Below are 14,498 nucleotides of genomic sequence, written 5' to 3' on the forward strand. Positions count from 1 at the left end.
GGTTTAACCCTTGGAAAGTTTTAGAATTATTCAAGTCTCTCCCAAATTCTGAGATGTCCAAAAAAGAGTCTGTTAGTACCTTAATTCAACTGCTCTGAATAGAACCCCATCAAACAATTATTTGTATCATCCTCTTTCTTCCTTAAAGAATTCATAGTATCTAACACAGGAAGATAATGAACTTCTCCTGATAAAACTTACTATTTTCCTGGGATTCTGAATACAAAAATTCATCTTGCGATTTCATTCAAGAAGATCTATTTTACTCAAGTATCAAAGGACTTTCAAAAGCTGGTCCCATCATAGCTTGAGTCCCAAAGAAAGTACTCTAGTGAGACTCGAGCAACCAGAAAACGAATGTTACAGCAAAATGTCTACTATTATATATTTAAATCAAATCCTTCCATATTCAAAACAGAAAAGCTGTCATTGCTTGTCCTCCAAAAAAAAACCAAATGAACTGTTGTACTTTCTCTTGAATTAATATACAACATCAAGTTAAAAATGTAACATCAGGAAATCAGCGATAACCTCTCCTCTTACCTCTACCACCGTGGTTTGTGCAGCTTTGCACATCGGCAAGTTGAAATTTCGTGCAGTCTTCCTACATTAGGGGTGGGGAAAATAAGAAAATAGGGGAAAAAAGAAAAAAAAAACAAGAAGTGTCTCTTTAATTATAGATTAAAAGAATTTCTATGAACTAAGACTTTGTGAATCTTTTCAAAAAGAGTATATCATATTTTCTGTTATAAAGTTTTATGATTATTTCATAAATAAAAATAGTACGATACCCACTTCAATTATAGTTTTTTATGAGGTTCAGAGAGAGACTGTTTTTCATGTTCATCATATAGATTGTAGACAGAAAAATAAAATGGATATTAACAAATCTATGTAAAATTAATTTCCCTAAATCTTTTAACCGGGATGCCACTTCTTTTCTATAGTTAAATATTTCAACAAATTTGCTCTTATTAAAATTTTAAGAAAAAGTAGCAAGTGTTTCATATGAGAAGGGATAGTAATTATGTAATTATGTTCTTTACTCAAGAGAAGCCTATTGCTGAAATTAAATGAAACATTCACTGGTAATCTGTGAGTCACCTATAAAGATCATTGTGGGGAAATAATTTCTAATAAAATTATGAAAGTACACACCCACCATCAGACCCTGAGGTATAAAAATTTCAAGAAGGTGCCAATTTTTGTGATGGTTTTCCATTTCCAAGTTCCTAAATTAATGCACTTCCTCTGACCATAAAAATGTAAATATTTTTTTGTTTCTGAGAGTGTGAGTTGATAGGAAAATGTCTTTGGTAAAGGGAAATAAGTCACAGCTATGTTTTACTAGTGTTGTAGTCCACCAATGCTTATTTCACTTAGATTCAAGGATAGGCATGTCCTTGAGAGAGGAGTCCTTGGGTACTTTCACAAGTTATTCTGTTGGATTCCTCCAGAGGCCCAGCATCAAAAGCTCCAAGGGCAGAGTGGCCAAAGGTGAAGGGATGTAGGGCTCTCCCACTTTAATAATGGTCCAGACAGACCTCTGTACCAGTTGTTCCACTAAACGTGAAGGTTGTCCCAGAAGTCAGTATCTTAAGAACCAAGGGCACTTGACCGCTGGTGAGCAGCACTCTCATTTCACATCAAAGCTCGATGTTTATCTGAACCACAAACATAAAGTCTGTGCTTAGAACAGTCCTTGTGAAGTCTTTAGATACCAGAGCCAGGCAATGGAGTACAGAATAAACTCATGGAAATATTTTAAATAATCCATTTCCTTTTGTTTCTATACAATTTCATTACTATTTTTTTTAAAAAAAGCAACTACACCTTGTAAACATTATACCATATGATAGAATGATGCAAAATGTCTTTTGTAATTGCCAAAATTAGCTGTAATTCAAAAAATAGTTGAAGTCAAGAAATCAAACAGTATTAATATTATATGTTCTTCAGAAAGAACAAAAACAACATGAGACTGGTCACGGAGAATTTAATTGTGATTGCATCACAGATACGTTTGCTAAAGATAAAAAATTGCTAACAAAAAGCACTAAATGACAACATTATGAGAAAGAAAATGATTTCTGTAACCTAACAGATGAAGCTTTTAATATCAAATATTTTAGAAAACATTTTTTAAATTTTTGTGTGTATTAAAAGGTGGCATAATTAAAAAAACAGCTATATAATCTATAAACCCAAGATACTAAATGCTTGGTATTTAGTCTGCTGTGGGTAATGAAAAGATCTTAAAATCTATTAAGCCTGTGGCTTAATACCTGTGGCTATCCACATAGTGAGAATGCATGTTCAGCATTATTACGGTGAATCAATTTTTCAGACAAAAGCTTTTTATAAACATTTCCTACTAGACACCAATAGTACTGGAAAAAACTGCCCTAAATAATTATTAGCAATATCTTTCTAGAATATCAAAGTAACAGGCATTTTAAAACAACGCATGCAAATCACAATACCAAAATGAAATATAATTATGTTCTTTTGTCATGTTCTCTAAGCATGTCAACATTGTAACTGGTCTTGGGAACTAAAACACACAGGGGAAAAATAATTTGTATGTGACTATATACAAGACTATGTAGATTCAAATATTTAACAAGCTGTGCAACATGGATGCCAACCAATCAGCACAGACTCCCACAAGTACATTATACCTGCAAGACTGCATAACAGCAGCACAGCACACACATGTATTATTACACATACACGTAGGTGTGTTTGATTTTCAGTCATTTATTAAATGAATTTTAAATACCAAACACATCAAGATATCCATTTGGTAATAATTTAGGAAATATAAAGTTGCTGAGATGCGTTGCATTCATATTTTTTAAAGACATCACACTACCTGAAAATTATGTTTCCTGCTTGGTCTGCCTTCCAGGCTTTCACCAAGGCAAAATCCCCGGTAATTGCTTCCTCCAAAATAAAATGTTGACCATTAAACTCTCTCACCTGCAAGAGACAAAAAGGGCATAGTCAGGTATTTGCACAGCTCTTGTTTGGTTACGATATATGCTCTGATAAGGGCAGATAACAGGGACACAATCTTAGTCAGGGAAGGTTTCTCAGAGGGAGAAGAACCAAAACTGAGACCTCAAAGATGAGTAATGGTAGGCAACCAGGACTTAGTCAAAGTGGTGGAAGGGTGGAAAGGGAAGAGGGAACAGCATGTTCAAAGGCTCAGCGACAAAAGAGAGCTCGGTAAAGCTGAGGAACTGCAAGTTCTATATGCCTGAAGCATAGACTGTGCATGTTAGTATTCACTTTATTACTTGTGTGCATAGGTTATATATTGAACATGAAAAATAGTCCCTCTTACCCTGTACCCCAGAAAAAAACTATACAGGTGCATGAAGTGGCTAATGCATTGTTTTCATATATAAAATAGTTATAAAAATCCACCTCTTTTAATAAATCTATAATCACCTGTTGAGATTTTAATTGGGATTTCTAGAATTTGCATATTTATTTAGCAAGAACTGACATGCCATATCTTCCAAACCATGAGTATTACATATGCCTGTATTTTTTGAAGTCTTCTTTTACCTTCTTCAATAGTTTTATAAATTCTCCACCCCCCCCCAAAAAAAAAGCTCTGTATATATTTTTTAGCTTTAGTCATAGGTACTTCATGGTTTCTGATGCTGCTATGAATGTTACATTTTATTCTATTACATCTTCTCTTCAGACATTACTGGTCTAATGGAATGCTATTGATTTTCATATGTTATTGCCTTTAATTCTACAACGAATAAGGAACGAGAGTGGAGAATAGAAGAAACTCAATGCCCATCTATGCCACAGCAATGGACACATCAAAACTGTGCTCCATCACTACACAGGATGGGAGCAACTGGAAGGCAGAACTCCATTCCCATTCCTACTGCACCCCCTAGTGGACACACTGCATGGGTTTAGAAAGTTTCAGTAGAAAGTCCGGGTGTTTTTACTTTTCTTTAACTATGGTTTAAAACAGAAATCCTTTCTTAAAGAGCAGCTTGCTTAAATACATTATCCCACTTTCCTGCTAGAAAAGATTCATGAATTTACAGAATCACTGATGAATGAGGATCTTATTAATGAACTCAGACAAATTTTATAAAAGGTATTTATAAGATGCACATCAATATACAGTTTCTTAAAGAATCTTATGTATTTCAAAGTCATTACGTTAAACACCAATAATGATAACTGGGTATTTTACATACAGATCCAGAAAACTACATGTAAATCTGAATATATACTAACCCAGGGCAAAGTTAAAAAAAAAAAAAAAACGGCTTCTTTTTCTCATCCAATTATATAATTTCCTGATGGGTCGACAGACTAGCAGTCACTGAGTGTTAGCTATTCTAGAATGTTAAAAGGGAAGGAATTTTTTTGTCAAACTAGCTACTATACATTAAAAGAGCTCTGCATTTCACAGTCTCCACTTCCTCATCTTTCAGTCCTTTCTTCAACCCACTCCCATTAAATTTTTACCACTCCAGAAAAATCCTTTACTCGAGAAAAATCGCTCTTTAGGGTCACCAATGACCTCCATGTCTCCAAATCCAATGGTCAATGCCCAGTACTCTATTACCTTACCTCTTCACACTCTTTGACACATTTGATCACACCCTCCTTTGTAAAATTTCCTGTTTTTCAAATCACCAGACTCCCCTGGATTTCTGCTTCACTCACTAGACACTCTTTCCAATTCTTTTTTCCTGTTCCCTTTCCTCTTCCCAACCTTTAAATGTCAGAGACCTCTTCTCAACTTTTAAATGCAAAATAGATGTTCTCTCTCTGCTCTCCAGCCCTAGCCACTCCTCCAGTCCCATAGATTTAAATACTATATGCTGATGCCTCCGAAGTTCCCATCCCAGCTCTAAACCCTCCCCGAGCTGGAGCCAACTGAGCACCTCTTGGAGACTAATGGATGTCTTAGATGCACCAAGTCTCTGACAGAGCTCTTCGATTACCCCCACGCTTAGCCCATCTCAATTAGCAGCATACTTGACTCTTGTCTTTTCTTAACGCCCTACAACCAATTCATCAGTAAATCCTGTTGGCTTTACCATCAACATATATTCCGATTTCAACCATTTCTCACAAATTCCACTGTTACCACCTTAGTCTAAGCCACCCTACACTCCCATCTGGATAAAATACAACAGCCTCTTAATTTTTCATGCTGCTTCTGCTCTTGGTCCTGTACAAAAAAACTTGCCTCCCAAAAGCTACAACTTGCCAAAATGTAAATCAGATCATATCACTCCCAGCAACTTTCTGTTGGCCTCTCATCGTACTCAGTAGAATTCAAGCTCATGTGAACTGGCTCCTGCCTCTCTACAACCTCCAATCCTACCACCCTCTGCCTCACTTACTCTGTTCCAGTCTCACAGCCCTGCTGTTCCACACACGGGGCATATCTGCCTCAGGGCCTTGTCCTTCTCCTTCTTCTTCCTTCAGATCTTCCACAACCCTGTGATCTTTGCCCTGCTCATTCTATTTTATTCAGGTCTCTGCCGAATGTCACCTCCACAGAGAGGTTTTCCCTGACCCGGTCTGGAACACCACCTCCCTGGCCACTGATCACCCTGTCTGACCTTACCCTGCTTGATTTTTCTTCACAGAACATTCAGTATTGACATGTATGTTTGCTTATTCAGTCCCTTGTCGGTTCCTCCACTACAGGGGCACTTGGTCTACATCATGTTTTCCACCATACAGAGAGCACTGCCTGGGAAAGAGCGGGACCTCAATAAATATCAGTCACCACCTCTTCCTACAATAAGCAAGGGACATAAAGAGCTAACGTGAGTTGTTTCAAGAAATTATGTGTCGTATTCTTAGGGGATTCATACAACACTACTAGGTTCACGCACCTGACTCTACGCAAAATGAACCCCAGATATTCAGGACAGATTCCAGTGTATCCTATGTTTTTCTCAGAAAGTTAATGCTTTAACTTCTAGCAAGCACTCAAAGTATGACTGCAATTTTTCTGGGTATCTTTATCTACATTACTAAGATCCATTTTAATAATGAGACTCTTGTCTTTTATTTTGTCAAGGACTTTTTAAACATAATTAGGCAGCAAAGGAAGAAGCAAGAGAAGATATATATTTTTATTTTAATAAAAGCTTGGCGTTAATATAGGTCACCTTAAGCAGAAAGGTGAAGCTCCAAATGGAGGCTGCTGCTGCAGAGAACAGTGAACAGCAGGGGACATGCTCAGTGACCCTTTACCCGCCCTCAAAACATGGAGGCGCACAGCTAACAGCTCACATCTCCATAAGCAGAGAGGTGAGTAAGAGATCATCCCTTGGGCCGGCCGAGTGGCGCGATGGTTAAGAACTCGCTTGGGACGCCAGAGGGCCCCGGTTCGGATCCCACATATGAGGGCCAGTGACACTGCCCTCCACAGCTAAGATGCTGAACAACAGCTCGACCTGGAGCTGGGCTGCCATGAGTCGCCGGCGACGGCGTAGGCTGCAGTCCCTGTCGCAGTGGGTTGCCATGGGCTACCGTGTGTAGCCAGCAGCCAGCGTGAGCGGCCAGCAGCCGCAGTGAGCGGCCGTCCAGAAGCCGGCACTGATCTGCCTCGCCAGAGAAGAGCACAATGATGGTACCAACTTGGGCCAGTGAAGCAACATCCTCCACAACTAGATTGAAGAACAAGACGACAGCAACTTGTCTGTTCCCCTTCCCCCAATTCCCCAGCACTGTTCCCATGCCCCCAATTCCCCAATAAAAATCTTTAAAAAAAAAAAAAAGAGATCATCCCTTGATGCTAAGTTTTCACTTCCGTCGAGATCAGCTCATAACTTCTACAACCGGAGTTAACTTTCCTGAGCCATGTGGGCAGGGAGAAGGCCAAGAGTCTAAAAACACAGTAATGAAATATTGGCCTGTGTAATTTCAAAAGTTGGCTCAAATCTCAGTATTTCAAATACCTGTATCCAAAATTCTACTCTTTTCTAATGCATGAGTGCAATGACCTAGTATAAAGGTACCCCATCCTATCTAGCATTTTAAATAAAACTAAGTTATTAAAGTCAAGGGAATGTACTAGATACGTATGATATTGGGGCAGGGGAGTGGGGTGGCAGATTGGGGGAGGGGGGTTGTCACTTTGAGGGGTAAAAAGTATAACTATTGCACTGTATTGTACAGCGGAAACTAATTTAAAACAATGTTTATTTCACAATAAAAAAATAAATTACTGAAAGAAAAAACAATTAAGTTATTCAGGCTAAAGCTCAAGTGTGTCCAGTATACAAAATGAAGGATAAAGGAGATAATGTGAACGCTCTATTTATTCCACTATATAAATATCACTGTCCCCTGCTTTTTAAGATTGTAAACAAACTTGTGATTTCTCTGGCTTGCCTTCATCCTTCAATCATATCCAGAAGAGCCCTGAGCATGAAGAGTTTAATATCATATATATTAGCCATCTACTCTACTTTCCACATAAGCATAACCAGCAATTATAAAGGCTCCTAAATTTGTTAAAGTCTACCCATAAAATTCGTTTGATAACTTATCCTGACTCGTGTGTCTTATATGAATTTCAGGTTCTTTTCCCATATTAATTCTGGCTTCTCTATGTGATTTTAATTACTAGCAGGTGCTCAGTTTTAGCTTGAAATGTTACCTAACATTTATGGTAATGAATGACAATGCTTATTCTTCCACAGAGGTGATTTCACACCTCTTTACCCAATGAGCCCACCTGGAATCCTAGGCTGAAAGAAGTGCCCCGGTATTACCTGGATAAGAGCGCTTACCTCTCTTGGCTTACTGGCAATGGCAACGCTGCCATCTTTGTTGTATTTGATCGGTGCCCCTCCTTCTTGTACCAGGGTCCCGTACCCTGTGCTGGTGTAAAATGCGGGAACTCCAGCCCCACCTGCACGAATCCTCTCTGCAAGTGTGCCCTACAAGTGAGCAAGCAACACTCCATAAAAAGGTCAGTAAGCACACTTCTGTATGTGAACACAGAAACACTTAGACTCTCCCGAGGTTTATCATTCTAAACAGTACTTACCATATACATTGGTGTATTTCACTAACACTGTATGCTAGCATTAATTTAAAACAATTACTGTCTCTCTAGAAAACAACCTATTCTTAATCCACATTTGAAAATGTAACTGCTTATTTGTATAATCATGTTTTTAGCTTACGTCTTCCACGGGTTTCTTGACATCATATTCTGCATCAGTCTATTTGTAATATTTTTAAAACAATTTTCAAATCTGAACTGTGTAACTTGAACTATACATTAAAAAACATTAAATTTTGTGGTTTACTGTGTGCTGTATATAGGTTTGGCCTGAATCTCATTAGTAATAATAAGTAATTATTATATAATAATAATGTAAAATGTTCAAACTTATTTAGAATTTATTCTAAACCGTTCTCATAAGTTTTTTATGTATTATATTATCTAACTAAGGAAAAAATCCAAATTTAAGCAAAGAGTACAACATACAGGTAAATTGGTTTTTACAATAAAAGCCAAGAGTACTTCAAACTTTGCTTCCAAGTAGAAACAGCTGTAAGCAGTTTCTTTTTATCTTCTATTGATTATCTCCATTCCCTCCTAGGTGCCAGGGATTTCAGACCTAATTTCCCCCAACTGCCTTTCCACCCAGTTTGCCCACAGAGGAATGACTCTGGCCCTGAACATTCCCTGACACCCTCCCTAACACTGAAACCTATTGTTATGGTCAGGCAACATCATGTTCGTACTAGATAACTGACTGGCTAATCAGTAGTAAGGTAGTCATGACAGTATGTTAATATTATCCCAACCTGAAAACAATCTTCTACTTGAACTGGGGCCTTAAAATACTAAACTCAAAGAAGGGACTAATTATTGGGATTTCAAACGTTGAGTCATTCAAGTACATGGGATTATCTGGGTAAGGACGGACTTGTGGCATAACTGAAAATCTCCCAGATGACTACTTTTCTACTCTATCCAATAGATATAGATGACTGTTTATGTTGTGGGTTTTTAACAACATTCACAAAAATTCAATCATCAATGATCCATAATAACACCCCTAGTTTAAAATGCTTTTTATGTCCACCCACCCTGAATGCTTTACTCCTTCTCTATGTTCAACTAAGCAAGGGCTTGAACATAGAATACGTATTTCTGCAGATAGGCCCTCTGAAGGTACCACCAAGGGGAGTCCCAATCCTTCTTCCTGGCTCTCAGGCTGCAAAACAAGTTACCAGAGCCAGTGTTTATTTATGTGCCACCAAGTTGGGGAGGGAGACACTGACCTCTTTCAGCTTAAAGAAAGAATATAAAAGAAATATTAAGGAAGTTCCTCCCCCATGTACTGGTATATGCCCTCTGACACAATAAGGAGTAATACAAAGATATAAAGGTTAATTTTCAATAGCTCCAAAACTGAAGAATAATGTATCTCAACCTATAATGTGAAGAAGAAAAGTATATGCTGTGGACTGAATTATGTCCCCTCAAAATTCGTATGTTGGAGCCTAAACCCCAATGTAGCTATATTTGGCGACAGGGCCTTTATGGAAGTCATCAAGGTTAAATGAGGTCATAATGGTAGGGTCCTGATCCAATAGAATTACTAGTGTTCTTATAAAAAGAAGCCCCTGTGTGCTCACCTGCATGGGCATTCGCATTCTCTCTCTCTCTCTGCCTATGTTTTTCTCAGAAAGTTAATGCTTTAACTTCTAGCAAGCACTCAAAGTATGACTGCAATTTTTCTGGGTATCTTTATCTACATTACTAAGNTAGGGTCCTGATCCAATAGAATTACTAGTGTTCTTATAAAAAGAAGCCCCTGTGTGCTCACCTGCATGGGCATTCGCATTCTCTCTCTCCCCCCCACCACTTCTCTCTCCCCTTCCCTCTTCCTCTCCCTTACCCTACCACCATCAAGAATCAAATCAGTCTGACACCTTGATCTTGCTCTTCGCAGCCACCAGAACACTAAGAAACAAATTTGTATTGTGTAAGCCACCTAGTCTATGGTATTATAATATCACAAGCAGACTAAGACAGTATACCTTTTGTTAATTTAAAAAAAAAAACTTTAGGGCCAGCCAAGTGGCGCGCTGGTTAAGAGTTGGCTTGGGATGCCAGTTCTGAGCAGCAGGACCCCGGTTCGGATCCCACATGGGCCAGTGATTCTGCGTCCTCTGCAGCTAAGATGGTGAACAACAGCTCGACCTGGAGCTGGGCTGCCGTGAGTCGCCGGCAGTGGCATAGTCTGCAGTGGGGTGACAGTGGGCTGCTGTAAGCTACCATGAGTGGCTGGCAGCCAGCATGAGCAGCTGACAGCAGCCGTCCAATGGCTGGCAAGCAACTGCCTCACCCGGGAAGAGTGCAATGATAATACCAACATGGGCCAGTGAAGCAATGTCCTCCACAACTAGACTGAAGATCAAAGGACAGCAACTTGTCTGTTCCCCTTCCCTGATTCCCCAACGCTGTTCCCTTCCCCCAATTCCCCAATAAAATCTTTAAAAAAATAAAATAAAATAAAACTTTAAATGAAGAGTAAATACCAAGCATAGAGCAATGCTATGATAAGGCTAGGTGCCAACACTGTAAAGTAATCAAGGTGTGACTGTGAAGCCTCCTGTAGAAAGAACATTTCCCCCACTCATGTTTGCTCTAGACAAACATATACTGTAATTTAATTACTGCAATTTTTTCATAAAATTCTGCTGCATTACATTATTACCAGTTTGGTGAAGTCAGTGGTAATAAAATTTTCAGCTGACAAAAGTAAAGCAGACTAGTGGGCTCGGTTTCAGAGCCCACGACAAAGTGGAAGACCGACACATACAACCTGTAGATCATCGTTTTACACAAATGCCCTCATCAAGTTTGCATACCTTTATGATAAACTCTTTGGTCACTTAGGAGACAATGTAGAAAATGAGTGGAAACTTGCTAGATTAATTTCAGTAATTGCTTGCTTTGTAATGACATCATTTCCCTGGAGACCTGGGCTTTGGTCCCACATCACTTACTCTGTGATATAGCCAGTTTTACCCTCCAAGGGCGTCACTCTCCTGATATGTCTCAGCAACAACAGATTCCTCACAGAGTTCTAATCCTGTGATTCATAGGAATTGACTTTTAGGACAATCCTCAAACATTTCTGCAAGCCCTTTTGCATGCTTCTAGTATTATATACATTACAGTGCCAAACTCGAAAATTTATCCTGTAGCCTAGATATTATTATTAGAAATACCTCATTTTCCAGTGCATAGCAACAGAATATATTAGACCTGTGTAGGTGTAACCTACAAACTTCCTTGGTTTGACAAAATAATATCCTCTCTGCCTTACCTCTCTTGCACAAAGAAACTTCTAGAGAGAAAAAGATAAATTTTAAAAATAAGTTAGTACTGTAAAAGCAGAGAAATGTTCTTACCTGAGGTGTCAGCTCTACTTCTAATTCACCAGCTAAGTACTGTCGTTCAAATTCTGCATTTTCTCCCACGTACGAAGAAACCATGCGTTTTATCTGCTTGGATTGAAGTAAAAGGCCCAAGCCAAAGTTGTCAACCCTAGAAGGAAAATACAAGCAGCTTACAATCAAAGGAACATCTGATAGAATACTAATATCACTTACATTAAAAAAATATAAAATTTTATTAAATTAAAGGAATCTTCATTCTCTCTCAGTCCCTCACCACCCAAAGAGACTTACAAGGTGACTATTCTTTTCTTATTTTACAGTTGAGAAAATTAAAGCTCAAAACATTTAAGTGATTTTTTTTTCTAAGATCTTGGGTAATAAGTGACGCAGCCAGTACTCAGAACCACATGAATCCTAGAATTCTACCCCACCCCTTTTATTCTTTCCACTGCTACAAAGTGATACTGAGTTAGAAGATGAGGGAAGAGATGCATTGGGCCTTGCCCTATGCTTTAGAGGCATACGTAAGTGCAATGGTAATGCCACTGTCTTCACCTGCACTGACCCCAAAGGAAGGTTTGGATGGAGAAACTCTTTCTGTCCTAAAAAGGGGGCAGGGGCATTTTCATATTTAAAAGAGAAAGAACAACAGACTCTCATGATATAGACCCAAATTATCAATAACTATAAATGCTTTCCCTATACCATGAATATTTTGCTCAAGAAGACTTAAATACTTAAAGCATTTTTAAGAACAACAACAAAAAAATCAAGAAATTAATCACAAACCAGTGATAATTATAGGTAGCAAGAATAATGTTGTATCTCTTGTTACATATAATATGGCTTAGTATCTCTATTAATGTTGGAATTCAATTTTTTCTTAGAAATAGTGTATGTAGTGTTGGATTTTTTCATTAGGTGAAGGTCTCTAAGCTTGTGCCTCTCATTTATTTCTATTCTTTTCAAAGTAAAATACACCTAAAATGTCAAGCAAAGACAACATGACAAGATAGATTAACAACTGAATATTTTTCCATTTCTAGTCACCTTATCCCTCTCTTCCACTCATGAGTTTCAAAAATAATTTAAACAACTAGATAGCAAAGACTATTTGAACTTAAGGTACAAAACTATTTTTAAAAGAAATGGTAGAGTGATGTCAGAAGCATGGCAGTGTGAGAGGTCCTCCGATCTCTCCTCTTGAAGTTACAACAAGTTGAATAGCTACAATTCAACATAGGATTCCATGCTCAACACACAAACATGTCTGAGATATCCACGCATCAAAACATCCTTGAAGGTGGGCGAATCGGGGCAAAAAAGGGAGGAGGGAAGGGAGAAGAGAAGAGACAGGTGCTGCCAAGGCAGAATGGAGCTCAGTGCTCGTCCCGGGAGAGAAGAGAATTCAGGCTGCAGGTGCACTGTTTGTGGCCCCAGCCTAAGTGATCAGCATATAAAACAAAACCCAACCACATGCTGCCTTCAAGAGACACATCTCAGCTGCAAGCACAAATATAGACTCAAGGGGTGAAAAACGATATTTCAAGCAAATGGCATACAGAAAAAAGCAGAAGTAGCCATCTCACGAAACAGACTTCAAGATAAAAAAGGTAACAAGAGACAAAGATGGATATCTCATAATGATAAACGGGATAATATGATATAGTACATCAAGAAGATATAACACTTACCAATATATATGCTCCCAATTAGGGAACACCAAAAATATATAAAGTAAAACTACTAACGGAACTAAAGGGATAAAATGACAAAACAGAATTTTAGTAGGGGACCTAAATAGACCATTGACAACTATGGATAGATCATCCAAACAGAAAATCAATAACAAAATACCAGTCTTAAATGACACGTTAGACCAAATATGTCAATTTACAGAGCATTTCATTTCAGAAGACCAGATTATACATTCTTCTCCTGTGCACATGCAACATTCTCAAGTATAGACGTTGGTTAAAACTAGCCTCAGCAAATTTAAGAAAACTAAAATCATACCAAGCATATTGTCTGACCAAAATGCTTTGCAACTGGAAATCAACTGTAAAAAGGAAGCAGGAAAGAAACATAAATATGTGGAGATTAAACAACATGCTATTAAAGAACAATTTGGTCAAAGACAAACTAAAAGAAGATATCAAAAGATACATAGAAACAAATGAGAATGACAAAACAACATATCAAAACTTTTGGGAATACAGCAAAAGTGGTAATAAGAGCGAAGTTTATATCATTATAGGCCTATCTCAAGAAACAAGAAAAATCTCAAATAAACAATCTCACATTACATCTTAAGGAACTAGAAAAAGAAGAACAAATGAAACCCACAGTCAGCAGAAAGAAATAAATAATAAAAATTAGAGCAGAATTAAATGAAATGGAGAACAAAAAGACAATAGAAAAAAATCACTGCAACAAAATGCTGGTTCTTTGAAAAAATTAATAAAATTGACAAACCGCTGGCTAGACTCAATAAGCAAAAAAGAGAAAAGACACAAACAAACAAAATCAGAAATGAAAGAGAAGTTACAACAGATACCACAGAAATACAAAGGATCATACAAGAATACTATGAAAGACTATATGCAACCAAATTAAATAACCTAGAAGAAATGGACAAGTTCTTGGAAATATATAACCTTCTGAGACTGAATCATTAAGAACTGGAAAATCTAAATAGACCAATCAACAGTACGGAAATTGAAGCTATCACCCGAAACATCCCCAAAAGCAAAAGTCCAGGACCTGATGGCTTCACTAGTGAATTCTTCCAAACATTCAAAGAGGATTTAATACCTGTCCTTCTCAAACTCTTCCAAAAAATTGGAGAAAAGGCAATACTTCCTTCATTTTATGAAGGCAACTATTACCCTGATATCAAAACCTGGTAAGGATAACACACACACACACACACACACACACACACACACACACACACACACAAAACTACAGGCCAATATCTCTGATAAATACAGACGCAAAAGTCCCACACAAAATACTAGCAAATTGAATACAACAAAAAAGATTATATA

The 14,498-nt window shown here is 37.9% G+C and overlaps 1 protein-coding gene across 1 annotated transcript in view; it reads right to left on the reverse strand.

Moving 5' to 3' along the window:
- OXCT1 (3-oxoacid CoA-transferase 1) overlaps positions 1-14,498 on the reverse strand; it is a 145,734-nt gene that overhangs the window by 103,314 nt on the left and 27,922 nt on the right. The window contains exons 4-7 of the mRNA XM_019629309.1: positions 11,461-11,596; positions 7,809-7,958; positions 2,876-2,982; positions 544-604 (exon numbers count right to left, since the gene is read on the reverse strand). Coding sequence (XP_019484854.1) covers positions 544-604; positions 2,876-2,982; positions 7,809-7,958; positions 11,461-11,596 — 454 coding nt within the window. The remainder of the gene's footprint in view (positions 1-543; positions 605-2,875; positions 2,983-7,808; positions 7,959-11,460; positions 11,597-14,498) is intronic.

Source organism: Hipposideros armiger, unplaced genomic scaffold (genome assembly GCF_001890085.2).
Source record: "Hipposideros armiger isolate ML-2016 unplaced genomic scaffold, ASM189008v1 scaffold_838, whole genome shotgun sequence".
NCBI lineage: Eukaryota > Metazoa > Chordata > Mammalia > Chiroptera > Hipposideridae > Hipposideros > Hipposideros armiger.